We start from the raw sequence: 26605 nt of genomic DNA on the forward strand, positions 1-26605 counted from the left end.
CCGAGGTCAAAGGTAACAGCTTCCGGCAACTGATGCCTACACTGGCCAATCCTCCCTCCGTCCACCTGTCACTTCGGGTAGTTTGGAGGCCAGGTGAGGGGCGTGCACGGGGGAGGGGCGTGCGTAGTTGAGACAGAAACCGGGAAGACCCAACTGTGGGGCGGTACTGCTTGACCGAGGGGCTCCAGAGCCCAGCTGCGCTGGCTGCGATTTGAGTGCCCAGGGCCAGGGTGCGGGGTGGACCGCGGCGGCCCTTCGACCAAAGGTGCTTGAAGCTCGAGCCCATTACTTTCTGTGAACTCTGACTCGAGTTGCAAAAACTTTTCTGCACTGTTTTTCTCATCTCTGTTATGGAGATAATAATTCCTGCCCTAACTGTAGTATGTTTGCGAGAATCCAACGATATGTTTCTGAAAGCGCCCGCTGAACTAAGAGCGCGTGAAATAGAATGAGACAGCTTTGCAAGAACGGAGGCCCTTGCCCCAGCTGTACGGTGCTGGCGCCGAAAGACGTTCAATAAAGACTTACTGAATGACGAATACACGTTAGGAGTTAGTAAAATCTCTCAAGGCTTCACCTCCTCAGTGGGCTAGGTGCCATTCTAACCAGGCGGCAAGTTTCCTTAGCTTTCCCTACCACCCCAGTTAGGCAGCTCAGATTACCTATTGCAGCTTGATGGACCTTGGGACTCCAGGTTTTTGAGTGGACGTGGCTGCTACTGCAGCAGGTGACCCACCAACCAAGCTCTCTATCAGGGTAATGTTAAGAATAAACTTATACCGGGCGCGGTAGCTCACGCCTGTAATCCCAGCACTTTGGGAGGCCGAGGTGGGTGGATCACCTGACGCCAGGAGTTCGAGACCAGCCTGGCCAACGTGGTGAAAACCCGTCTCTACTTAAAATAAAAAAATTAGCCGGGTGTGGTGGCACGCGCCTGTAATCTGAGCTACTCGGGAGGCTGAAGCAGGAGAATCACTTGAACCCGGGAGGCGGAGGTTGCAGTGAGCCGAGATTGCACCATTGCACTCAGCCTGGGCAACAAGAGTTAAACTGTCAGGAAAAAAAAAAAAAAAGAATAAGACTTTATGAGAAATTTTCTCTCTTACCAAATAACAACAATAACAGCTTTCACGTGAATATCTAGTATGTTCTATGCACTGTGCAAAACACTTTACATGTTGCCTTATTAAGTTCTAACAGCCCATCAAACAGTGTCTTTTTTATTTTACTGGTGAGGCAGAAGGCATAGGGAAGAGAGAGATTAAATAGTCTGCCAAAATTATATAGTGATGGAACTAACTATAAAACACAAATAGAAGGAGATCCAGGACATAAGGATTGAAACACAGAAAGAAAATAACAGAAGCCGTCAAGACATCAGACTTCTCACTAGGAGAACAGGAAAACCCTTAGGAGTTTCAGGCTGAAGTTTTTCTTTACTCATTTTGTTTTCTTTTTAAGGAAACATTTATTATATTTAAATTTTGTTTTTAAATTGCTAGCATCTGCCTGTGTAAAGCCATTCTAAGGTTTTGTCATTATTAAAGGAAAGAAGGAAACTCTGTAAAACAATGTGTCCATTCTGGCAGCGAAATAAGGATCTTTAGGTGTTCTATTATAAGTGAAGATCTAAGATTTTCCAAATTACAACTGAAGAGGTAACCTAGATATTAAAGTATATAATTGCGATTTATAAATTAAATACGTGAACTTTCTTCTAGAAATGCCAACAATTTGAAATTATATTGACATATTTTTGTCTGAATCAATGAGTCTGTTTCAAAATTTCAGTCTCATCAGAATTATAATCTGTGTGTATTATTTCCCAGCTCAAATAAGACCCCTTCTTCCTTCCCTTGAGGAAGCATGGGCACATAAGATTTTTTTCCATAAGACAAGTTCCAGCAATGAGAATACAAAGATTAGTAAGACATACTCCCAGCCCTCAAGGATCTCATTGTCCAGTAAAGGGACTTACATATACACAAATGTAGTAGAATCTAGCCTTTACAACAGTAGAGCTAGGTACAGGGATTTCCAAATGTGGAAATGGTGAAAGGAAATTCAGGGAAGACTTTAGGAGAGAAAGATCTTAGAGAATAAATGTGAACTATAAACTATAAGAAGGTAGTTTTCATTGCCATTTTCTTATTGAGTTGTAGTACAAGATTGAGTCCCAAGTCATAGTCTTATTGATTTTTAGGCTATAGTATACAAAATGTAAAACTTTAATGAACAACCAAGAATGGTCACTCATGCCTGTAATCCCAGGGCTTTGGGAGGCAGAAGAGGGAGGATCTCCTGAGCCCAGGAGTTTCAGGCTGCAGTGAGCCCTGATTGTATAACTGCACTCCAGCCTGGGTGAAAAAGCTAGACCCTGTCTCCAAAAAATAAAAATAAAAAAATCAAAGCTTTAATGAACATCCTTAATTAAATATGGCAATAATATCCTTTGGTCATTGAGTAAAACTGTTTGTTTTTATATACTTAAAGGTGTTTTTTTTTTTTAATTTTAAAACATCTGTATAATTTTTAGTTTAAAAAATGGAACCTTTTTCCTGTGACACGTTCGTGGCATTACCTCCAGCAACAGTCGATAACAGGATTATTTTTGGAAAAAATTCAGATAGACTCTGTGATGAAGTACAAGAGGTAGTTTATTTTCCTGCTGCAGTTCATAATAACCTGGGAGAACATCTTAAGGTAGGTGAAATAAATGTTTTGTTAGCAATATCATAAAGTTATTTTTAAAATATCATAAAGTTATTTCTATAAATAGGAACTTGGAAGAAACTATAAAAGTTAAAATTGAGGAATTTACATTTGAAAAATAAATGAGTCAGAAATAAACCATAATCTTTTATTTCAGTGATTTGGAGGAAGTTGAAATAATAATAAAATTATCCATTCTTTGAATAAATATTTGAATGCTCTCCATATGCAAGCATGTTAGATAGGGCAAGAGATTTAAAGTCAGCTGTCAAGACTCTGACTATTCCAGGAGCTTAGAGTCTAGTATAGGAATAAGATGTGTATGCATTATACCCCATTATAAAACTGGGTGGTTTAAGTGCTAAATTTAAGTAAGAGTAACATGCTGTGGCAGCAGAAGAGAAGGAACATTTAATGCGGCTTGGAGTTAGCTGGAAAGGATTATGGGATTCTGGAAAGAAAGGATTCTGATTCTGAATTGGTATAGGTTCTTCTTGATGTAGAATAGGAAAGTCATCCCAGACTCTGGAAATGACAGTTTTATGACACATCAAAAAAGGTTTTTTTAGGCCCTATGTTAACACTATCAATATACATCTTATGCAGTCACTTGGTAGTATACACATTAATTAAAGGATCCTTTAAAAACTTATTTTAAAAACCCATTTAATGTGGAACTTAAAATGAGAGCTTCAAATTATGCTATTGTTGCTAATTCATACTTTTTAGATTTTATTTTATTGATATTCTAATATTAAAACATATTAAATATTAGACTGTTTTCTGTATCCTATGTCATATTTTTTTCTTTTGCTAAGACCACTTATTCATCTGTGATACCATTTCCACTTTATTTCTTCAGATATAAATCTAGCCTGTCCTGTAAACCAGTGGTTCTCATTCTTTTCATTGCTGTGGACATACCTAATAGATGACTTCAAAATGTGATGTGAGATTCCTATGACAAAACTCTTGTATTTGAAGGCTACCAGATGGGTACTTATATCACTAATTAAGAAACACTGGATATTGAGGTTGAGAACTACTTCCTTAAGCTTCAACTCACACATCTACAAAAATGTTTCAAGATATTACGGCTAGAGACCATCTTTCTCCTGAGCTTCAGTAGCACCTTGTCTTCACTTCATGACCCTAATACTTTATACTTTATTTTATCTTAATTAATGTACCAGTTTTAGTTTCTCAAAAGTGAGATCTTTATCTGATTCATCTTTGTAACTACCATATCTCTTGGCAGAATGTTTTATAATAGGAAATGCTCAGCAAATATTTGAATGAATAAATACTTTAGGGTTATTCTGGATATGTTTTAAGGGTAATGCTTTTATTATTGAAAATTTCAATTTACTTATATTTCCTTTACCTCTTTCATAACAGTCTTGTCTTCTGACTGATTTTTTTAAATTCTGGATTTTGATAACTTTTCTGGTTTTGTGGTTCTTGCTATGACTTTTTTTTTTTTTTTTTTTACAGTGTACGTATATAGAAATTGATCAAGTTCCTGAAACGTATGCTGTTGTCCTGAGTCGCCCAGCATGGTTGTGGGGGGCAGAAATGGGAGCCAATGAGCATGGAGTTTGCATTGGGAATGAAGCTGTATGGGGAAGAGAAGAAGTTTGTGATGAAGAAGCACTATTAGGAATGGATCTTGTCAGGTTATTTTTTGTTACGTTTCATGCTATAGACCTTTTCTAATTCGTAATTTTTGTGCAACTCTTACTTGTTTTCTTTTCCTATTTTTGAGGGGGCTTTGATACTTTGCAGTTTGTGTCAAAATGTTTTAAAGTACCGGCATGCAATTTCATGACTCTCAGTTTTGTTTGGTTTTTTAAATTAATTAATTTTTGGTTTTTTGAGATGAGATCTCACTGTGTCATGCAGGCTGGAGTATAATGGTGTGATCATGGCTCACTATGGCCTTGAATTCCTGAGCTCAAGCAATCATCCCACCTGAGTCACCCAAGTAGCTTGGATCAAAGGCACGTGCCACCACACCTGGCTAATTTTTAATTAAAAAAAATTTTTTTTCAGAGACTAGGGTCTTGCTATGTTGCTTACACTTGTCTTGAATTCCTGGCCTCTAGTCATTCTCCTGCCTCAGCTCCTGAGTAGCTGGGATTACAGGCACAGGCACCATGCCCAGCTTTCAGATATTATTATTTGGGAGAAGGGAAGAAGTAGGAAATTATGATTCATTGGAAGTGCCTAACATATTTTAATCACACCTTAACTAATTCTCACAATAACCTCATGGGCTATCGTGCTCATTTTACAAATGAGATATCTGAGGTTCAGAGATAAAGTAACTTGACAGTGAATTACCAACTTCAAATTTGATAGGTTTGTTTGACTCTAGAAACTTTGTTTCCATGATTCCAAACTGACTTCAGAAGGAAAAATTTTAAAGTTAGATGTCATTTCATCTGTTAACTTGGAAGAAATTTTACTTGAGGAAATCTAAAAATCTCATGAGCATGAAATTATTTAAGAAAAATAATGGAAATTTATTTTAATCTGAGAACTTTATATTTTTGTTTTAGACTTGGCCTTGAAAGAGCTGATACAGCTGAAAAAGCCCTCAATGTCATTGTTGACTTATTAGAAAAATATGGCCAGGGTGGAAATTGCACAGAGGGTAGGATGGTATTTAGCTATCACAACAGTTTCCTAATAGCTGATAGGAATGAAGCCTGGATTCTGGAGACTGCAGGGAAGTACTGGGCAGCAGAAAAAGTACAAGGTATGGACAACTTTTTGTGATTTAACTTGTTTTTGCAATTAATAAAATATACCCTTACCTGTAGATACTGCATTTAAATGCTTCCAAGATTAATAATCTAGTATAATGAAGGGTTGAACTATAAGGGAAATTTAAAAATTTGAAAGAACAATGGAAAAAGTGCCATAAAGAGCTTTCTTGAAAAATATAAAAAGGTAGCATTACCTCTGGGAATATGAATTTCATATAACCTGTATATACTTTCTTTGCTGCAGCTCTTGGCCGTTTCATCGTACTTTTTCACTTTAATAATCCCGTACAATTTCTTCCTCATTAAACTTTGGGCTGCATTCCAAAATCTTATTTTAGTGTGGAGGTGAGGAAATGAGAGTGGGGTTAAAGACAGGTGTTTGTGAGTTGGTGGTTGGAAAAGCTATGTTGATACAATAGTAAAACACAGAAGTTTGATATCTTTGAATAAAACATTATTTAATTGTTTTAGAATGCTTTGATTTTTCATTCTCATTTCCTTTGTGATCATATATTCCTCTAATTTTTCAAGTGAGGAAAGCCAGAGATGGAAAGTGATTTAAGGTGGTAAATGAAAGACCTAGAATTTAAATCTTTTCATCTTGAATCTCGTCACTAGAACATAGCCTTATGTTTAAGCATAATCATGTCCATCTTGGGTATTTAACTCCTGGACTCCTAGTTTACTAGAGAGATAAGATACACGTGTGAAAATGTTAAATGGTGCATGAATGATACAGACACATAGATGCTCTGAACATTTAGAGAACAGAAAGGTTATTATTGTGAGCTAGAGGAGTTCAGAAAGGCTTCATGAAGGTAGCCTTGAACTTTGGAGGATTTGGGTGTTATTTTTCAAAACAGATCATTACCAGTTGTTTTGATGGACATTTTGTCTTATGTTTTGCATATATGTTTATTAATATATAACATTGTAGTTAGAAGTTTTCTTTTTGTGATAATTGGCTTGATAATACCATTGAGCACTTTTATTTTATTAAATGTACTACATGCAAGAGAGAAATTAATAAATACATTTTGTTGAAAAAGCCCCACCTGGCCACCTAAAATGAACACCTTCATTGGGTCTCATTGTCTAGCTGTAGATTAACTTAGCCAACTGGTTTCTCTTTCTATTACTAACTAAGCCCAATAACTAAATTGTTAAATGATAGGGAATTATTTATTAGATGGAAAATTATTGGCTGGGCATGGTGGCTCATGCCTATAATCCCAGCACTTTGGGCGGCTGAGGCAGGAGGATCACTTCAGCCCAGGAGTGTGAGACCAGCTTGGGCAACATAGTGAGACCTCAATTCCACAAAAAATACAAAAATTAACTGAGTGTGGTGACGTGTACCTGTAGTTCCAGCTACTCAAGAGGCTGAGGTGGGGAGGATAGCTTGAACCCAGGAGGTCGAGGCTGCAGTAAGTAGTGGCACAATGTAGACATTATGGACATGTCACAGTGCTGCAGAGATTTTGTTTATGGCCAGTTTTGGAGCCTGTTTATGGCCAGATTTTGGGGGGCTTGCTCCCAACAGGTGTGGCTATAAAAGGGCAACATGAGGGATCCTTGTGGTGATGGAAGTATTCTTGATCTTGACTATAGCAATACCAATATTCTGGTTGTGATATTATACTACAGTTTGGCAAGATGTTACCATTGGGGGAAACTGGGTGAAGGGTACACAGTATCTCTCAGTATTATTTTTTTATAACTGCATGTGAATCTATAATTATCTCAAAATAAGTTTAATTTTAAAAATAATTCATTTATCTTTTTAAATATGTAATAGATGCCCATGGCACAAAATTTAGAAGTCTATATTTACGTTTACATAGTGAGTAGGCATCATAATGTACAGATACGTACTTTATGTTAAATATGACTTTTCTTCTTTCTCCTCTTCTTTGAAAATAGAGGGAGTTCGTAATATTTCTAATCAGCTTTCCATAACAACCAAGATTGACCGGGAACACCCAGACATGAGAAACTATGCTAAGCGGAAAGGTTGGTGGGATGGTAAAAAGGAGTTTGATTTTGCTGCAGCATATTCCTATCTTGACACAGCCAAGATGATGACTTCATCAGGCAGATACTGTGAAGGCTACAAGCTTCTAAAGAAGCACAAAGGTAATTTTATCATATAAATAATATTAGGATGACAAACTATATTTTGTGTAGATGTAATATGGGAATGACAAAATCTATTTTGGAGAATTATAATTAGTAAAAAGATTGTTCTATTAAAATGAAAACTATTTATCATAAAGCTATTTTTTGAGATAAGTATTATACGATTGTGAAAGGGTCATGATTCTTTTGAAGGTAAAGTTCAGATTTTCCATGCTCAGATGCATTTTTTCAGTTCTTATTAATATTCTTAAAACAAAATTGAGATTACTTTTCTTCTGAGAATTCACTGCAACGTGGAGACAGGCTTCTTTGACTATTGCTGCTGCTGCTGTTATTTATTTTTGGGTAGTACTCTTATCGATTATTTTCTTACATATAGAATTTCTGGCCAGAAGACAAACTGAGCAGATATACAAATTCCCTCTTTCCACTCTAAAACTTGAGAAATGTTGGATAAAACATTTAAACATTAAAGACATATATAGCTAAGTTCAAATACAAGAAGAGAAAATCACCAGGTACCAAAAATGAAGAGAGGGCCCACACAATCCTCCTCATCTCCGTGTCAGTTGGGGGATTCTGGACCAGATATACACCTTAGACGCTAGAGTGTTAACATCCATGAGAATGTATGTGTATAATTGAAAAAGATCAACATTTGGGGAACAGGAACTGGACTCCTTATTAAGGCTACGAGTCTGAAAAATGCTAGTCCACTCCCTACCCAGAGTTTAGGATGGAATTGAGCTGCCTGCTGCTCCAGGATGTGGATCAATACAGTTTCTTGTAAGAGATTGAACTCTGAGCCATATTTATTTTGGGAGCTCACCTGGAGCTAGCTGGTGAGAAACAAACACTGGTTTATAACCAGTAAACCAGACAAGATCCCAGCATACCTGTATTTCTATACCCATTATATGAATATTTGATATGACAAATATTTATATTTTACTCAAATTTCCTATCCAAATGGGAAATCTGCTATAATGAATCTACATGTATTTGCCATTGAAAATATTTGTTACGTGGGGGTTCAGGTGAAGATGTAACTTCTACGACTATTAGGATAGTTTCTACTGTTATGTCCTCAAGTTCACTCATCTTTTCTTCTGCATTTAATCTGCTATTAATCTCATCTAGTAATATTTTAATTTGTTATTATAATTTTAATCTCTACAAGTTCCATTGGTTCTTTCTGTAGAACTCCCATTTCTCTATTCTTTACTTTCAAGTTTTAAAAAAATCCTTAAGCATGTTTAGCATCTTTATAATAATAATTATAAAGAGTGGCTGGACGCCGTGGCTCATGCATGTAATCCCAGCACTTTGGAAGGCCGAGGAGGGCAGTTGATTTGAGGTCAGGAGTTCGGGACCAGCCTGGCCAATATGGTGAAACCCCGTCTCTACTAAAAATACAAAAATTAGCCAGGTGTGGTGCAGGCATCTGTAATCCCAGCTACTTGGGAGGTGGAGCAGGAGAATCGCTTGAACCCAGGAGGTGGAGGTTGCAGTGAGCCGAGATTGCACCACTGCACTCCAGCCTGGGCAGCAGAGCCAGACTCTGTCTCAAAAAATTTTTAAAAATTAAAAATTAAATAATTAGAGTATAGTTCATTAACATTTAATGGAGGCTGGTTCTGGTTGCAGGTAAGATGGAATAAGTAAACTCTACTCTGTCTCTCTCTCTCTGAATATAACTGAAAATCTGGAAAGAATGTATGGAGCAGCTTTCTGAGGAGTCTTAAAAGTAAAAAGGAGCAGTCAGCAGGGCAAAAAAAGCAGAGTCAAAGCAGGAATTATCCAGGAGTGAGTTTCATGGTTGTGGTGGTGGTTGTTGTTTTTCTCATTTCATCCAGCCTAGTGTTAAACGCATGAATCCTAGAACTATGTACTGGGTGTCAACAGAAAGAGCTCCAAGAGATACCTTCTTTTTCTTGTCTGAGGAGAGGGAAGGTGGACACCAACAAGACACAGCATGGGAGAAATCTCCTGGGAATTTTTATTTAATTAAATTAATTAATTAATTTTTTTGCTACTTTCTTTCTGTCTTATCCCAGCTCCCAGGCAAACTCCAGTTCTGAATCTGCAATCTTGTGATGGTTATGTGATGATGGTAGCAGCTGCTGGGAGGCATCTAAACTCTAAGGGAAGGGAATTCTCTCCCACTAGAGGAATTGTGGTCCAAAGACCATAGGAGAAATTCTGTTGCTTTTTGCCCTCTCTCTGTTTTCCTGCCTCTTGGTCTCAGAGGCAGACCCAGATGTGCGATGCAGTTGGGCAAAGAAGGGAGACCACCAAGGCTCTGTTCTAGCTAGAGGACCTGGAAGGAGGATCCCTGGAAGCCAGAATGTCAGGGAGAATTGAGAAGCAGAGGTAGCTCAAGAAAGAAATCCCATGAAGTTGTATAAGAATACCTGGGCCTGCCCTAAGCTGTACATAGGTATATCTGACCCTAAATAGCACACCAAAGCCTTTGAGAGCTAACCTGTAGACAACTGCTCAGTTTCCATACTGGCCACTGGATAGTGCTCTTTTAGGACAGTAAAAGAGCACTGCAGAAAGGTTTTGTAAACAACTGACATGGGAATCTAGCCCACAGAAGATGGCTCAAAACTATGATTAGACATACAGTAACATGGAGGAAATGAACCAGTTCCTTGAAAGCTACAAACCACCAAAACTCACCTAAGAACAAATAGATAATTCTTGTTTTAGCAGATACTTTAGTTGGTTGTACTCAGCCTGCAAATTCTGTCTCCTGGTTGGCAACTCAAATTTCAGTTTAGCTCTTTTATCCTTAGCTGAGCTGTTTGCCGTCTGCCCCACACATGCTTAATCAGCAACCAGATGGAGATTTGGGCAGTTCTTTTACACAGAATTTGGGGGTTCTCTCTCTCTGACTCTCTTTTATGGGATTGCCCCCTCACTTTCTTTTCTTTTCTTTTCTTTTTATTTTTTTGAGACCGAGTTTTGCTCTGTCACCCAGGCTGGAGTGCAGTGGTACCATCTCAGCTCACTCTGGGACTACAGGCGCAGGCCACCATGCCCGGCTAATATTTGTATTTTTAGTAGGGACGGGGTTTCACAATATTGGTCAGGCTGGTTTCGAACTCCTGACCTCAGGTGATCCATCCTCCTAGGCCTCCCAAAGTGCTGGGATTACAGGCGTGAGTCACCGCACCTAGCCTGCCCCCTCACTTTCTACTGCTTGTGGTTGAGGTCTGGTTCTTCAGGCCAGAAACACCAAGGTTTTCTATTGCAGCCTGCATAGAATGACACAGCATTGACAATGGGCTTCCCTCAAGCTAAAGCCATAACAAAAATAAACTTACCCTATGCTTCATTCTGTCTCCCAACTTTCACCTTTCCTCCAGAATGTTACTTCGGTTGTTAATTGTAAAGAGCCTTCAGGTAGTTGTTTTTCTGTATTTTGTCCCAAGTTGATAGTTATCTGCAGGACGGTCGACCTGATAGGAGCTCACTTAGCCACACTGAAAGTAGAACTCCTTCCCATGTCATTTAATATTCTATGATATTATTTTACTTATAAAAATTAATATATTCATATGATTCAAAATTCAAAAGTACACAAGATTATACAATGAAGTCTCTCTTTCCTACCCTGTCCTGATATATTCAGGTTTTTTTTCCATATGTAGTTCCTTATGTGTTCTTCCAGATATGATATATGCTTAATGAAACAAATATGTAATTTTTCTTTTTTTACAGAAATGATAGTATGCTATTCATGCTATTTACACTTTTCTCCACATAACTTTAGTTAGCAATATACAGTGTAGACGGGTTAGCAATATATAATGTAGATCATTCTGTTTCAATATATACAGAACAGAAAAATCTCTTTTTTTTTTTTTTTTTTGAGATGGAGTCTCACACTATTGCCCAGGCTGGAGTGCCCTGGTGCAATCTCAACTCACTGCAAGCTCTGCCTCCTGGGTTCACGCCACTCTCCTGCCTCAGCCTCCCGAGTAGTTGGGACTACAGGCGCCCGCCACTGCGCCCAGCTAATTTTTTGTATTTTTAGTAGAGATGGGGTTTCACCGTGGTCTCAATCTCCTGACCTCATGATCCGCCCGCCTCGGCCTCCCAAAGTGTTGGGATTACAGGCGTGAGCCACTGCACCGGGCCAAGCCACCATGCCCAGCCCCATGACTATTTTCTAAAAATGAGTTTGTAGAAGTAGAATGTCAAGTCAAAGCTTATGCACATTTGAAGGTTTTTGAAACACATTGTTAAATGACCACCAGAAAAGTTACATAAATTTAAATTACTGCCAACAATATTTGAGTACCCATTTTCTAACATGCTTATCAATAGAGGGGTTTTTCAACCTTTATAAATTTTGTAGGCAAAATGGCATGTAAATATATACACCTACTATGTACCCACAAAGAGAAAAAAGAAAAAAATGGCATGTTATAATTTTAATTTTTTTTTAGTGAAATTAGATATATTCTTACATTTACTGAAAATTTGTAATTACTTTGTAAGTTGTTTATTAATGTATCCTTTTCCCATTTTCATATTGGGTTATTATTAACTCTTAAAAAATAACTTCCAATGTATTTTTTTCCTTTGCTTCTGAATAATTCTAGCAAAGTAAGTTTTATTTAGATTACTGAGTGGCAGATAGTTGCTAAAAGGGTCATGCTACTAATAAAAAATGTGACGAATATACCCTCCTTCACTTGAAGGATAAAATGTTTCTGTTAAAAAAAAAAAAGTGTTTTGAGACAGTGTCTCGATCTGATACTCAGGTTGGAGTGCAGTGGCCTGATCTCAGATCACTGCAACCTCTGCCTCCTGGGTTCAAGCGATTCTCGTGCCTCAACCTCCCGAGTTGCTGGGATTCCAGGTGTGCACCACCATGCTAGGCTAATTTTTGTATTTTTTTGTAGAGCTAGGATTTTGCCATGTTGCTCAGGGTGGTGTCGAATTCCTGGGCTCAAACCATCTGCCCACCTTGACCTATCAAAGTGCTGGGATTACAGGTGCGAGTCCTTGTGCCTGGCTGGTAAATGGTTCTATAAAGCAGTCAGAAAGCAACTACTCTGAGATGGATCAGTCAGTGATTGATATTTGCTTCTCATGTATTCATTAAACAAATTATATGCTAATTATTATGAGGGTGTGGCCAAAACATTAAGGAATTGATTACAACAGTACAGGATGGCTTGGTCTGGGGTCCAGGGCCACCAAGCAAGGTTGTGGAGAATCATGCCCTGCACAAGGGGGCAAGTGGGGCTGAAATCCAGCCCCACTGTCTGCCCCAAAGAAGAGGCTCCTTTCTCTAATTTTCATAAAGGTTAGCCAGCCCAGAAATGGCAGTGGTGGCATGGAGATGGAGCAAAGTGGACAGATTTGGCATATACTTTGGTGGCAGAATGGACAGGACTTAATTAATTGGAGTGAAGGTTAGAGAGAGAGAGATGTCACAAATGCATACCAGGTTTCTGCTGGGAACAGGTGAACAGTTGGAAATGCCATTTGTAGAGATAGGCTAGATGGAAGATTTGAGGGTAGAGAGTGTAGTTTTCCATTTTAGAAGAATCAACTCCTCTGAGATAATAACCTAACCATCCCAGAGGGATGATTTGCATCTCCCTTTGTCTGAGAGGACAACTCATCCTCTTCCCTTCCTGGGTTTAGAACTTTACCCAAAAGGTGGTGGTGATTGAGGGTGCAGCGTGGGGTAGGAGTAGTCTCAGGAGGTAGGCACTCCTATCCACTTGAAATTCAAGATATTAACTCAAACCTGTAGCAAAAATAGAGTATGATTGCAGTGAGCCGAGATCGCGCCACTGCACTGCAGCCAGGGGGACAGAGCAAGACTCCGTCTCAAAAAAAAAAATGATTCTAGAATAAAGCTGATGCTGTTGGATATTTTCAGTCTTTAATTGATAGGTACACAGGAAGTGGCGAAGGATTTTTTTACATGATGTTATAAGTACATTCCCCTGTATATATGTTTCTTTTACTTTTTATTATTAATGTTGTTTGGTGCTAATACAGCTATTTAAATAAATCCAATCTCAGTATAAGAAAAGGAAAAAGTTTGACAGAATATTTGTAGAATGCCTTTACATTATTGTTTTCAAAGTAGTTAATATCTTATTTATATTTTAATTTCCAAAAGAACATGTTATAATATGAAAAGTTTTCTGCAAAGTTTCTTAATGTTAGTTTATAGTTTTACAAATAGGTTATCTAAACTGTCTTTTTCCCCCATGTAGATAGATAAGTATGTAGAAAATGCTAAAGCATGTTATACTAAGGATTTTAATTTTTGACTTATTGTAAAAGGAGAGCATCAGGAAAAATAGCTAAAGCATGCGAGGCTTAATACCTAGGTGATGGATTGATAGGTGCAGCAAACCACCATGGCACACGTTTACCTATATAACAAACCTGCACGTCCTGCACACATATCCCAGAACTCAAAATTTAAAAAAGAAAAAAAAAAAAAGTAGATCAGGAGTGGCTGTTGCAGCAACACCTACTCCCATTTATTAACTGCTTTTATCAAGGGCCAGATACTGTACTAAATGATTTAATTATATTATTCTTTTTTTTGAGGTGGAGTCTCGCGCTGTCCCCCAGGCTGGAGTGCAGTAGCAAGATCTCAGCTCACTGCAACCTCCACCTCCCGGGTTTAAGCGATTCTCCTGCCTCAGCCTCCCAAGCAGCTGGGATTACAGGTACCCGCCACCACGCCCAGCTAATTTTTTGTATTTTCAGTAGGGAGAGGGTTTCATTTTGTTGGCCAGGCTGGTCTCAAACTTCTGACCTCATGATCCGCCCACCTTGGCCTCCCAAAGTGCTGAAATTATAGGCATCAGCCACCACGCCTGGCCTAATTATATTATTCTTTAAGCAACCATGTGAAATAGATATCTTCATTTTACAAATGAAGAAACCACCAGTGTTTGTGCTCTTCTCTATGAAATTGAAAAAAATGGACTTTCTTATTTGTCATATTTTTCTCTCAGCACCTAATTCACTATGTTGTGTGTGCTTAGTAAGTATTGAATAAATTATTGTTAGTTGATTTGAATTAAATTGTAATTTGCAGATAGTTTAACAAAGATCACTGTTGTGTACTTTTTGCTAGTAATAAATTTAAAGGCTCAGAAAATACATTTAGCAGATATTCTTTAAAAACGAAGAACAACAATGCATAATTAAGATGGAGAGGAAAATGCCAAGAATTCTAAGGTTTAGGGTAATTGGACAAAAGGAAGAAAAAAGATAGAAATAATTATAACCAATTAGCTACTGCATCATAATTATAATTCAGTTATATTTAAGAATAACTGAATCATAGATTTTAATTGCATACATGATTATAGGAATAGATGCATCTGACATGAAACTTACTTTTTCTCAAGTGTGAAGTATAGTTCATCTAGCTTTCTGTGCTTTGACAAAAGAATATCTTTCTAATACTTTCACAGAAAATTGTCTACCAGTACATTATAGTTAATTTTTCCTATGATTTTTCTAGATAGAACAGCCTGCCTCTCTTCTTTCCAACTATCCCTACCTGATAGCTATTAACTGTGCTGCATGTATAACCAAATTGAATCTATATTCACTCATGTATTTTAAATAACTAGCTTAAATTGCAATGAAATTACACCCTGTGTTTTGCATTTATTTTACTGAACCCTGCCACTGCAGTTTCAGTACTTATTCAATGCTTGCTAGTGGATTACTTATAGCTATCCTACTCAAGTGATCATGTAAATCCTCCTTTCATTTTGAGAATTGTAGGTTTTGAATACAGAAAATATTTTCATAATACCTGTATTATCACAGTATTATGGTTCTGACACTGTTTTTATTAAAATTTGCCATTTATAGGAGTTTGGATTTGAATCATTTTAAAGGCTTACTAGGTGTTGAAACTGTGTGCCTGATATATAGGTGTGGATGGCAGGTTTTTGCTTTATTGTTTAGTTTTAATATTAAGGGCTGCTTTTAGGCACACCTTCTTTACTGTGTTTTTCAAAACTAACAGAAATATATTGCTTCTGTAACAAGTTATCTATAAATTCAATAAGTTATTTTTCTTGATTTTGAAGTAATGGCTATATTGTGGAGAAACTGGATAAGACAATGTAGACTTGTATAAATCTGTTGTCATTAACATAAAATAGTTGGTAACCTGCATAATTAACTGAGGGCAGAACATTATATTATTTTATATGGAAGTCAGTTTTAATTTGAAATATTATGAGTTACAATTTGGATACAGGCTTGCCGTGAGCTTTTTCTTTTGATTCCCAATTATGGGAATAGTGGGGCAGGGAGTGGAGATTCTTGCTTTTCATGCGCTCTTTTTTTTTTTTAACAGTTACTTCATTTTTTATTCTTTTACTGTCATTTTAGGGTTTTGAGAGAGAGGAAGGAGATATCTGTGGTTAATCAACCATGATAAGTGAAGGTTTTTTGTTTTTTTAGAACTAATTGAAATATAATAATTAAACATTTCCATATAAAGTATCTAAAAATATCTGTTGGCAGAAACTATGTTTTGTGATCGATCGACTGATTGATTGACAGGGTCTTGCACTGTCGCCCAGGCTAGAGGGTGGTGGCACGATCATAGTTCACTGTAACCTCAATCTCCTGGGCTTCAGCAGTCCTCCTGCCCCAGCCTCCTGAGAAGCTGGAACTACAGGCATGCATTACCACATGTGGCTAAATTTTTTTTTTTTTGTAATAGATGGCAGACTTGCCATGTTGCCCAGGCTGGTCTCAAACTCCTGGGCTCAAGTGATAATCCTGCCTCAGGCTCCCAAACTGGTGGGATTACAGGCATAAGCCACCATGCCTGGCCTGTTTTTTTTTTTTTTTTTTTAACTGTACTTGTTACCTGGATTCACCACATTCATTACTGTTATTAAGAAATTGGTGCTACTTCAGGGTAAAAAGAGACTGATGTATTTAATAAATGGGAGGCATAATAGTGCAGTGGAGTGTTAAAAAGCACAGGGCTGGTTATGAAGGAGTAGCTGGTGTTAGACCAACTTCCTTCCAAGAATAACTATGAGATCTGGAGGGAGAAAACCCCTGTTGTTGGAAGACATGGATGAATACCCAAAAGAGTACACAAAAGAGTAGAGATGAGGAGCCTAGATCCTGAAGACTGAGAGAAGACTCTACACATTGAGAAGACCTTGACTTTCTAAATATCACAGTTTCTTAATGCAATTGCCAACTTCTAAGCAGCACGTAGGTAGGATGAGACATGACACTGTGAAATCAAGCAGAAAGTAGCTTCTAGGCGCCCTAAAAGCTAAGCAGAGATTTTTTGCAGTCTCACAAGGCCTTAGGGACAAAAATTTGATTGGAGGGCCAACCAAGAAGGTACCTGGGAAATACCCCTAAGCTTTCAATTGAGATCCCAGAAATGCTACTCCTTAGGAAGAGTAAGAACAAACAAGGGATAGACTAGTCTCAACACTGGATCAAGGTAATCTACGTATATTCTATCTGGTTGCCAGAAGAATATTAAATGCTCTGTGAAAGAAAGTATCACGCAGAGCCTCTATAACATTTCCTTCAGTTGGAAAGTATCAGGCATGCTAAGAAATAAGACCAAATGACTGAAAACCAAGAGAAAAAGTAGATGGTAGAATCTGACATGTAGGCTGTCTACACATTAGCTTTATTGGAAAGAGACTTTAAAATTACTATTATGTATTCAAAAGAATTAGATGAAAAGATGGAGAATTTCATCAGGGAACTGGAGTCTGTAAAAGAACCAAATGGAAATAATACAACTGAAAAATTATAACTGAAATTAAGAATTCAATAGATTGATTTAACAACAGATTAGGTATAACAGAAGAAAAACATTAGTGAACTGGAAGATCAGTAGAAAAGATTCCAATTCAAACAGAGATAAAAGTTTAGAAAATATAGGCAAGGATCTGAGAGGCATATATAGGACTCAGTGAAAAGGTCTCATATACATAAGATTGGAGACTCAACAGGAAGGAGAGAGAAAACAGGGAAGGGCAAAAGCAATAGTTGAAGGATATTGGCCAAGAATTTCCCCAAACTAATAAAAGTCATCAAGCAACAGCCTCAAGAAGCTCTACAAATCCCAAGAAGGACAAACAAGAGGAACCCACACCTAGGCCCATCATAGTGAGATTTCTGAGCGGGAAAAAAGACAGAGAAAAATCTGAAACACATCCAGGGGAAAAAAAGTATCTTCAAGAAACAAATATAAAGCTGACAGCTAACTTTTCAACAGAAGGGAGGGAATTCTAAAGACTATAAAATGACAACTTTAAGGTTATGGAGAAAGATAATAACTACTAATTTAGAATTGTATAGCTAGTGAAAATATCCTCTAAAAATAAAGGTGAAATAAAACAGAATTACTAGACAATTGGCACTAAAAGAAATGCTAATGGGCATTCTTCAGGCAGATAGAAGCAAGGTACGCAGTAGTAGATGAAGAGCAGCAGAAACAGTAAATACATAGGTAAAACTAAACAAACATTGTTGAAAATAATAACTTCTTAACCAACGGCCATAGCTGCAGTGCTTAAAGTCTATTGTGCATGGATTTCATGGAGCACTATATTTTCCACAGGATGCTTTTGGCCAGTGACTGAGAGTGGCAGGGAGATAAAGGCAGGCCCATTCTAGGAATACACAGGACTCCTCTAATGGCTAACGTGGATCAAGGACTCCTTGACAGCCTGGCCAGGCTTTCCTTAGATGGCATGGCAGCCTGGGATACTTCTCCAACTTCTCTTCCTTCTCTACTAAACTCAGACTTCAGATTGTATCATAGTCTGATGATTCTCTGAGGCTTTCCAGGTTCCCTCCCCATTTTCTGTCACAGGCATTTCCCCTAAAATATTTGATCCCATGTTGTGGCATCTGCTTCTCAGAAGACCCAGATGAACACAGTAGAAATTAAAATGCATTAGAATAGCACAAAAGATAGGTAGTAATTGGAGCTAAGTTCTGTATGGGTCCTTCTTACATTAATTGGTAAGTGGTAAAGAACTAATTTAAGGCCAACTATAGTCAATCAAGAGAAAGTAATAAGATTTTTTAAAGTGTATAAATAATAAGCTGATGGGAGAACTGTAGTAATAAATACTTGATAAGTTAAAAAGAAGACAAGAATGGAGAAAAAGAGACAAAGAATAGATGGAATACATAGAAAACTAATAATAAAATGGTCTACTTAAATCCAAATCATCAGTAACTATGTTATATTTACTGAATTTTTTCAATTAAAGACAAAAGACTAGGCACAGTGGCTCATTCCTGTAATCCTGGCACTTTGGGAAGCTGATGGGGGAGGATTGCTTAAGGCCAGGAGTTCGAGACCAGCCTGGGCAACGTAGCAAGACCCCCATCTCTGCAGAAAAATTTAAAAATTAGCCAGGCATAGGCTGGGTGCAGTGGCTCACACCTGTAATTCCAGCACTTTGGGAGGCCAAGCTGGGGAGGATCACCTGAGGTCAGGAGTTCAAGACCAGCCTGGCCAACATGATGAAACCCTGTCTCTACCAAAAATACAAAAATTAGTTGGGCATGGTGGCACATGACTGTAGTCCCAGCTACTTGGGAGGCTGAGGCACGAGAATCACTTGAACCCAGGAGACAGAGATTGCAGTGAGCCAAGATCGCACCACTGCACTCTAGCCTCACAGAGCAAGACTCTGTCTCCAAAAAAAAAAAAAAAAAAAAAAATTCTGTAAGGGCAATGGGATTGAATATATTTTTGCATTATTAATTCCTTTTTCTAGGAATTTTTTACCTGTTACAATGGCTTTGAGACTTTGCATATTTATATTAAAAATAAAATACCTTTCTTGTGATAGTGGAATGAATCTAATTGTAGTTGATACAAAGTTTGTTTATAGTCAGTCTCTTAATTTATGTCAAGACTAATAACTCATATATTATCAGTAGAGAAAGCAGTTCATATTTGCAAGGCATCTGTATATGCATATGTATTTGATGATTTTAAAAATTATTTCCCTAGGAAATATAACTTTTGAAACAATGATGGAAATTCTTCGAGATAAACCAAGTGGCATTAATATGGAGGGAGAATTCCTGACCACTGCAAGCATGGTTTCTATTTTACCTCAAGACTCCAGCCTTCCTTGCATTCACTTCTTTACAGGGACTCCTGATCCTGAGAGGTGAACCACAAAATACTATAAACCAGCAAGGGGTCAGGGGATGGAGTAAAGTCATTAGTATGTTAGTAATTTTGTCAGGATAAATTTTTGTTGTACAACTAGGATGATAATTTTTAATATATTTTCTGTTCAGGCTTTAATCTGCAACATCCACATATGCGTAACTGTTCTGTTTTTATGGGGAGGAAATGTGAATAGTTTCTTGTATGCGTTATCCCTACTCCTTCTTCCTACAAATAGATTTAACATTGTCAAGAAAAGAAAGTAGATTTTCTTACTCAGATTTCAGATATGATATTAGATAATTCATAACAGTACAAAGGTTAAATGATGTAGTTGTGCAAGATTTACTTATGCACTCATATCTAGAAAATACATATGAAACTTAAAATATCAATAGTTTCAGTTTAATTATTATTATTATTATTTTGAGACAGAGTCTCACTCTGTCACCCAGATTGGAGTGCAATGGCGTGATCTCAGCTCACTGCAACCTCTGCCTCCCAGGTTCAAGAGATTCTCATGCCTCAGACTCCCTAGTAGCTGGGATTACAGGCGTACGCCACCATGCCTGGCTAATTTTTGTGTTTTTCGTAGAGTAGAGACAAGATTTCACCTTGTTGCCCAGGCTGGTCTCCAACTCCTGGCCTCAAGTGATCCACCTGCCTTAGTCTCCCAAAGTGTTGGGATTACAGGCATGAGCCACTGCATCCAGTCCAGTTATATTTTAGGTACTACTTTTGTTGACTATCTTGATTTAAGTCACTAGTATCTCACGAAATGCACATTACATTTAGAAATGATTTTATATTCACTATCTCTTAGTGTAGCAGCCTTTCATATTATTAAAAATATCTTCAAGAAAATGGAATAAAACATTTGAGTCATTTTTTTTTTTTTTTTTTTTTTACATGGGGCCTTGCTCTGTCGCCCGGGCTAGAATGGAGTGCAGTGGCACAGTCAGCACACTGTAGCCTTGAACTCGTGGGCTCAAGTGATCCTCCCACCTTAGCTTCCCTAGTAGCTGGTACTGCAGGTGCATGCCACCATGCCTGGCTAATTTTTAATTTTTTTGTAGAGATGGGGTCTGGCTATGTTGCCCAAGGCTGTTCTTGAACTCCTGGTCTCAAGAGATTCTCCCACCTTGACCTCTTAAAGTGCTGGGATTACAGGCATGAGCCACTGTGCCCAGCATGTGTCCTCCTTACTGACACTGGCGCTGATGTTCACCCCGAGTCCTAATCCTCAGTCTATAACATTAATGGTTGTTCTTATCCTCCACCTGTGGAATGTGAAGTAGGAAAGACAAACTATTACTTTGCTGACTCTGTTTATGTGCCAGGTCCTCTGTTAGGTTCATGGGAACACAAGACTAAAAAAAGTATGGTTCCCTGCCCCCAAGGAGATCCCGGTGTATCAGAGAAGACAGGCATGGGTATAACTAATGTGACAGGAACAAGTTAGTATGTAACATTAACAGAAACTTCTAATTAGAGAGAATCTTGGAAGACTTAGAATAACACTGAATATTTTTATATATTGACATGATAATTTAATAAAGACTCTTTCTTCTAGATCTGTTTTTAAGCCTTTCATATTTGTGCCACATATTTCACAATTATTGGATACCAGTTCACCAACATTTGAACTTGAAGATCTAGTTAAAAAGAAGTCACATGTTAAGCCTGACAGAAGACACCCACTCTACCAAAAACATCAACTGGCATTGGAAGTGGTACATAATAACGAGGTAAGATAGTTTATATTCTTTGTTATATCGTTAAGTATAAAGTTTGATTCAATCCGTATTTTGAACTTTGGAGTATCAGCTTTCCTACCTTCTTATAAAAAATAGGTTTAGGATTAGTTTAGATGCTCAGACTATAGTAGAGCTGTATTATTTTTATCTTTGATTATGAATACATGTATTGTGAATCTTATAGACAAATTTAGTACATTAAACATAATAACAATAGCTAACATTTGTTGAGCACTTACATAGTACTTTTACAGGGTTTACTCTATCTAATCTTCACAACCACTTTATGAAATGGGTACTATTTTGATTCCCACTTTGCTGATAAAGTGTCTGAGTCTAGGAGAGTTTAAGTAACTTGCTTAGTATATATCCTATACCAAAAGTTACAAAGCCTCCGGATAGCGGTTGACCTGGTTTCTTAATGTAATGTTCTTAATCATACAGGCCTAGATTAAAATTAATTGAAAGTGACTTAAAACCTCAGAGAATTAAAATAATAATTAGTTTCAGTTTTTAAAAAGTGATACATCCTCATTATTTTAAAATGTAAGCATTATAGAAGAGCAATATATCTATCACTCAAACTCTCTTCTCTAGAAATAAGGATTTATTTTTTTCTGGTATAGATAGATAGGTCATTTTATAATGTCTATACCTATTCAGCTTGCTAAAGAAAAATAAGAGGTAAGAAGGGAATAGAAAGGCTGCCTAAAGCCATCCATCCGTTGACCCCCTGCAATGAAATAAAACATTAACCATCTTAAATCTTTTCTCGTCTGTTTCTACCTCCTGGTTTTTCTTGCCTATAATTTCTTTTACTTTGTCAAGGCATATACATTTACATTCTATTCACACTGAAACGGATTAAATGAATTTTCCTCCAGGTAATAATTTATTTTTGTCTGCAGTGTTGGCATTGTTGCTATGTGGGTTTTTTTCCCTCACCTATTTCACTTAGGCTCAAAGCAACAAGCTCTGCCAGACTTCCTATTTTTACTTGAAAATTTTTATTTACATTTTTATTTTTAAATAAAAATTCTAAAGCTGTAACTATTTTAGACTTTACTTAAAAATCATAAAATATTGATTGACAACATAGAGTAGTGGAAAGATAATGGAATTTGAGGGAAGAAGAGTGAAAGAGCTGGGTTCTGGTCCTGGCTCTGTAAATAACTTCTTTTGTATCTTAGGGAGAGTCAATCCTACTGGTAGTTTTAATTTACATGTCTTGATTACTAGTAAGATTGAAAACCTTCTCCTATGTCTATTGGTCATGAGTATTTTATTTTAAATTTCTTGTCTATTTTTTCCCTTAGGCTGTTTTTCCATTGATTTTGGGTTATTTTTGTTTTTTTTTTTTGCTTTAAATAAGCAAAAATATGTGAATATTAACTGTTTGTAATAAGGCAGAATTTTATTCCAGTTTATTGTTTGACATTTAACTTTTTTGTCAGACAAAAATTTTAAACTTAGTCAATTATATTTATTAGTCTTTTGCTGTAAGGCACCTTGATTTCATGTTTCAAAAGGCCTGCCTCACCTCAGTATAAATATAACTTCTAGCATATATGTGTTTTTAAAAAATTTAGTTCTTTAGTCCATCTGGAATTTACTTTTGTATCTTTCATGAAGTAGGGATTCTAACTCTGTTTTCCAAAAAGGTGACTAATTATTCCAATACCATTTATAGACAAAACCCATTTTTTTCTCACTAATATGAAATGTAGTGTTTCCTCAGATGAAAACTGCATACAATTTCATATTGAAGTCCATGTTAAGGTTATTTGTTTTGTAGAGTTCTGCCCCATAATGGTTCAAATTTTAAAAATTATGCTCACAGGCCAGGTGCAGTGGCTTACGCCTGTAATCCCAGCACTTTGGGAGGCCAGGGCGGGTAGATCAGCTTAGGTCAGAAGTTTGATACCAGCCTAACCAACATGACGAAACCCCCTTTCTACTAAAAATACAAAAATTAGTCGGTCATGGTGGCGGGCGCCTGTAATCCCAACTACTCAGGAGGCTGAGGCAGGAGAATCGCTTGGACCTGGGAGGTGGAGGTTGCAGTGAGCTGAGAGTGTGACATTGCACGTTAGCCTGGGCAACAGAGTGAGAGTCCATCTCAAAAAAAAAAAAAAAAAAAAAAAAGTATGCTCACTTTCTAGTGACTTTATTTATTTATTTATTTATTTTGAGACGGAGTCTCAGTCTGTCGTCCAGGCTGGAGTGCAGTGGTGTGATCTCAGCTCGCTGCAACCTCTGCCTCCCAGGTTCAAGCGATTCTCCTGCCTCAGCTTTCCGAGTAGCTGGGACTACAGGCATGCGCCACCACGCCCAGCCAATTTTTGTATTTTTAATAGAGACGGGGTTTTACCATATTGGCAGGCTGGTCTCGAACTCCTGACCTCATGATCCACCCACCTTGGCCTCCCAAAGTGCTGGGATTACAGGCTTGAGCCACGGTGCCTGGCCAAGTTTTTTCTTACATACTTTTTCTCTAAATAAGTACCTTATAACTGATAATGGTGATTCATCAACAATTTAGAAATTACTTTCTGTAAGAATCATGGACCTTTTTTCTCCCTTTATTGAAATAAAGATGAAGTAATAGAGGAAATGTCTTCTTTTAGTTGATTTTTTCCTGAACATTACTGTTCTGTTTTATTAATCTGATAATACTGGTTTTAAACGTAAAAGATCTAAATTGATAAAAATATTTCAGCCTCAGTTTTCAGCAGCCTTCCACATAGACAGTTCATATGAGATTTTCTGTAGTCTTGTTGTCTTTTACGTTTTTTACTTATAAACTACTCTCATAATTGTTTTTGTCTTTTCTACTAAAAATAACTTGGTATTCATGCATTAACTCAATCTAGAGCAATGATTTTCCCAAAGAATTTCATTCTTTCTGTCTCCAAAGAACAAAAAGGGAACCAAACCACAATTAGATGCCAGAATGAACAATCCTTATCTGTAGAGGTGGGTTGAATTTGGTTAGATTTATGTGTATGTGTATATGTATTTATCTTTATATTTTTAATTGTTTAGGAAAAAGCCAAAATAATGTTGGACAACATGAGGAAACTGGAGGAAGAACTATTCAGAGAGATGGAATCAATCCTTCAAAACAAGCATCTTGATGTGGAGAAAATTGTTAATCTCTTTCCTCAGTGTACAAAAGATGAAATTCAAATTTATCAGTCAAATGTTAGTTCTTAGTGATCATATGGTCAGCTAATATTAGTTCTTAGTGATCAGTGGTCAGCAATCTTCAAAGTCAGAATCCATCACCTTGGTAAATTATATAAACCTAATTTGAGCAGATCTGATTATTCTTGGATAGTATTCAAGTGATATCTTGACTATTAAACTACATACAGTGTTGCTGAAATACTCAGAGAGAAAACAGCATTGGAATTGGATTCGTGTATCGTGGGATACAGGTGTTATTTCAGGTGATGTACTTGCATATTTTCTTTAGCCATAGTAACTTTTTGTCACAATAACTAAGTATTCAATTATATATAAAGAATGAAACATTAGAATGATACATGGATTTATATTTATTATAATTATGTAGTACCCTCAAATCATTTTGTCTGTTACATCAAGAAAGTAGATTTTTCTTTAGTCATGAAAAATATCTCAAGTGGTAAGTTGTTTGTGCTTAAGGCAAATATTAACCAGCTCTAACAAGAAAAATGTCTAGATTTACACATTGTCAATACAGTATATTAGTTCTGCAAATGTACTTTTGGTAAACTCAAACATGCTCTTTGTCAAGACTTGACTAACCAGTGAGCTTGTAGCTCTGATTGTCTAGCATTTTTAGGGTCATTCTCCTTAATAGGCTTTTACGTTAATAAGATATATTTTTAGAAGAGCTTCTTTGGGAGATTAGAGAATAAGATAAAAGAACTAAAACCTTAGGATATACTGTTTCTGGGTCTGAAATCTCTCTCATTGTTTACTTCTGTTTACTCAGTGAAAACAGAAACAATGAGGTAGTGGCAATGAAATAGAATTATTAGTATATTATGAACATTATAACATTTTGAACACTATATTGCATTATATATTATGAACTTTATACATGAGTAATATCTTCCTAAAGTTTATAAAACTTTATGTTTAGGTTACATAAAGATTACCAAGACTCAAAATTGCAAATATAAACAAAAGAAAAATCCAACTGAAAATAACACGAAGTATTTTTGAGTTTCTAGAATGTCCATTTTGGTATTTGGTTACATTATCATATTTACTAGTCACTATCAGCACAATTAGGTTAATAAAGAAGTGGGTCATTATATTTTAAGTGTTCAGGAAGTTATGTGTTCAAAGTTCTCTCATAAATACCATCATCTGCCTGATACTGCTCTTGTCTAATATAGGGTTGACATTACAAAAGAAAAGATGTCTGACTCAAGTACTCAGTTGATTCTGTTTGCTTTAAGTTTGGTTCAGTGATAGGCTGTCTTCTAACCCCTATACTCCTCTTCTCTCCTTTAATAGATGAGGAAACTAAGGGCAAACAGTTCATTACACTTACGGGAATCTTATTTCCTTCTCTAGGGGCAGCATGTTTTCACCTTCTGCTTTGCTGCCACCTTAGACTAAACTAGCACCATCTTTAGCTAGACCATTGCATTAACTGTTCTCCTACACCCATTTTTATTCTTTATTTCTACCCACATGAGTCACTACGGCCAATCTATTACAAATTTAAATCTGATTATGAATTCCCCTCCTAAAACTCTTTTTTAAAAGAGACTTTATTTTTTGGAGCAGTTTTAGGTTCACAGCAAAATTGAACAGAAAGTACAGAGTTCCAATATAGCCCCTATCAGCACACATGCATAGCCTCCCCCACTATCAACATCCCAGCCCCAGAATGGTACATTTGTTACAATCGATGGCCCTACACTGAAACATTATCACCCAAAGTCCATAGTTCAAGTTAGAGATCACTCTTGATGTAGTACATCCTATGGCCCTTGATAATTATAAAATGACAT

At 37.0% G+C, this 26605-nt stretch overlaps 1 protein-coding gene across 2 annotated transcripts; it reads left to right on the top strand.

Annotated features, from left to right (window-relative positions):
• The first annotated feature begins 6 nt into the window (after positions 1–6).
• On the top strand, positions 7–26471 carry SCRN3 (secernin 3). 2 transcript variants are annotated; one of them, XM_025404265.1, is made up of 8 exons: positions 7–93; positions 2537–2703; positions 4207–4388; positions 5274–5473; positions 7407–7619; positions 19669–19831; positions 21407–21581; positions 24636–26471. In XM_025404265.1, the coding sequence occupies exons 2-8, from the start codon at positions 2545–2547 to the stop codon at positions 24804–24806; spliced, it is 1263 nt and encodes a 420-aa protein (XP_025260050.1). In that variant the 5' UTR covers positions 7–93; positions 2537–2544; the 3' UTR covers positions 24807–26471. The 2 variants fall into 2 exon arrangements, with proteins under 2 accessions (XP_025260050.1, XP_025260051.1); XM_025404266.1 differs by having other exon boundaries at positions 13–93; positions 2627–2703.
• Positions 26472–26605: the final 134 nt, after the last annotated feature.

The sequence above is a fragment of the Theropithecus gelada genome, chromosome 12 (assembly GCF_003255815.1).
Source record: "Theropithecus gelada isolate Dixy chromosome 12, Tgel_1.0, whole genome shotgun sequence".
Lineage (NCBI taxonomy): Eukaryota > Metazoa > Chordata > Mammalia > Primates > Cercopithecidae > Theropithecus > Theropithecus gelada.

Excerpts from the sequence above, each read along its gene's own strand:
- SCRN3 (XM_025404265.1), top strand. The coding sequence starts at position 2,545 with ATGGAACCTTTTTCCTGTGACACGTTCGTGGCATTACCTCCAGCAACA. Across the intron at positions 5,474-7,406 it reads GGCAGCAGAAAAAGTACAAG|AGGGAGTTCGTAATATTTCT; the intron begins GTATGGACAACT and ends CTTTGAAAATAG. Across the intron at positions 19,832-21,406 it reads GGGACTCCTGATCCTGAGAG|ATCTGTTTTTAAGCCTTTCA; the intron begins GTGAACCACAAA and ends TCTTTCTTCTAG.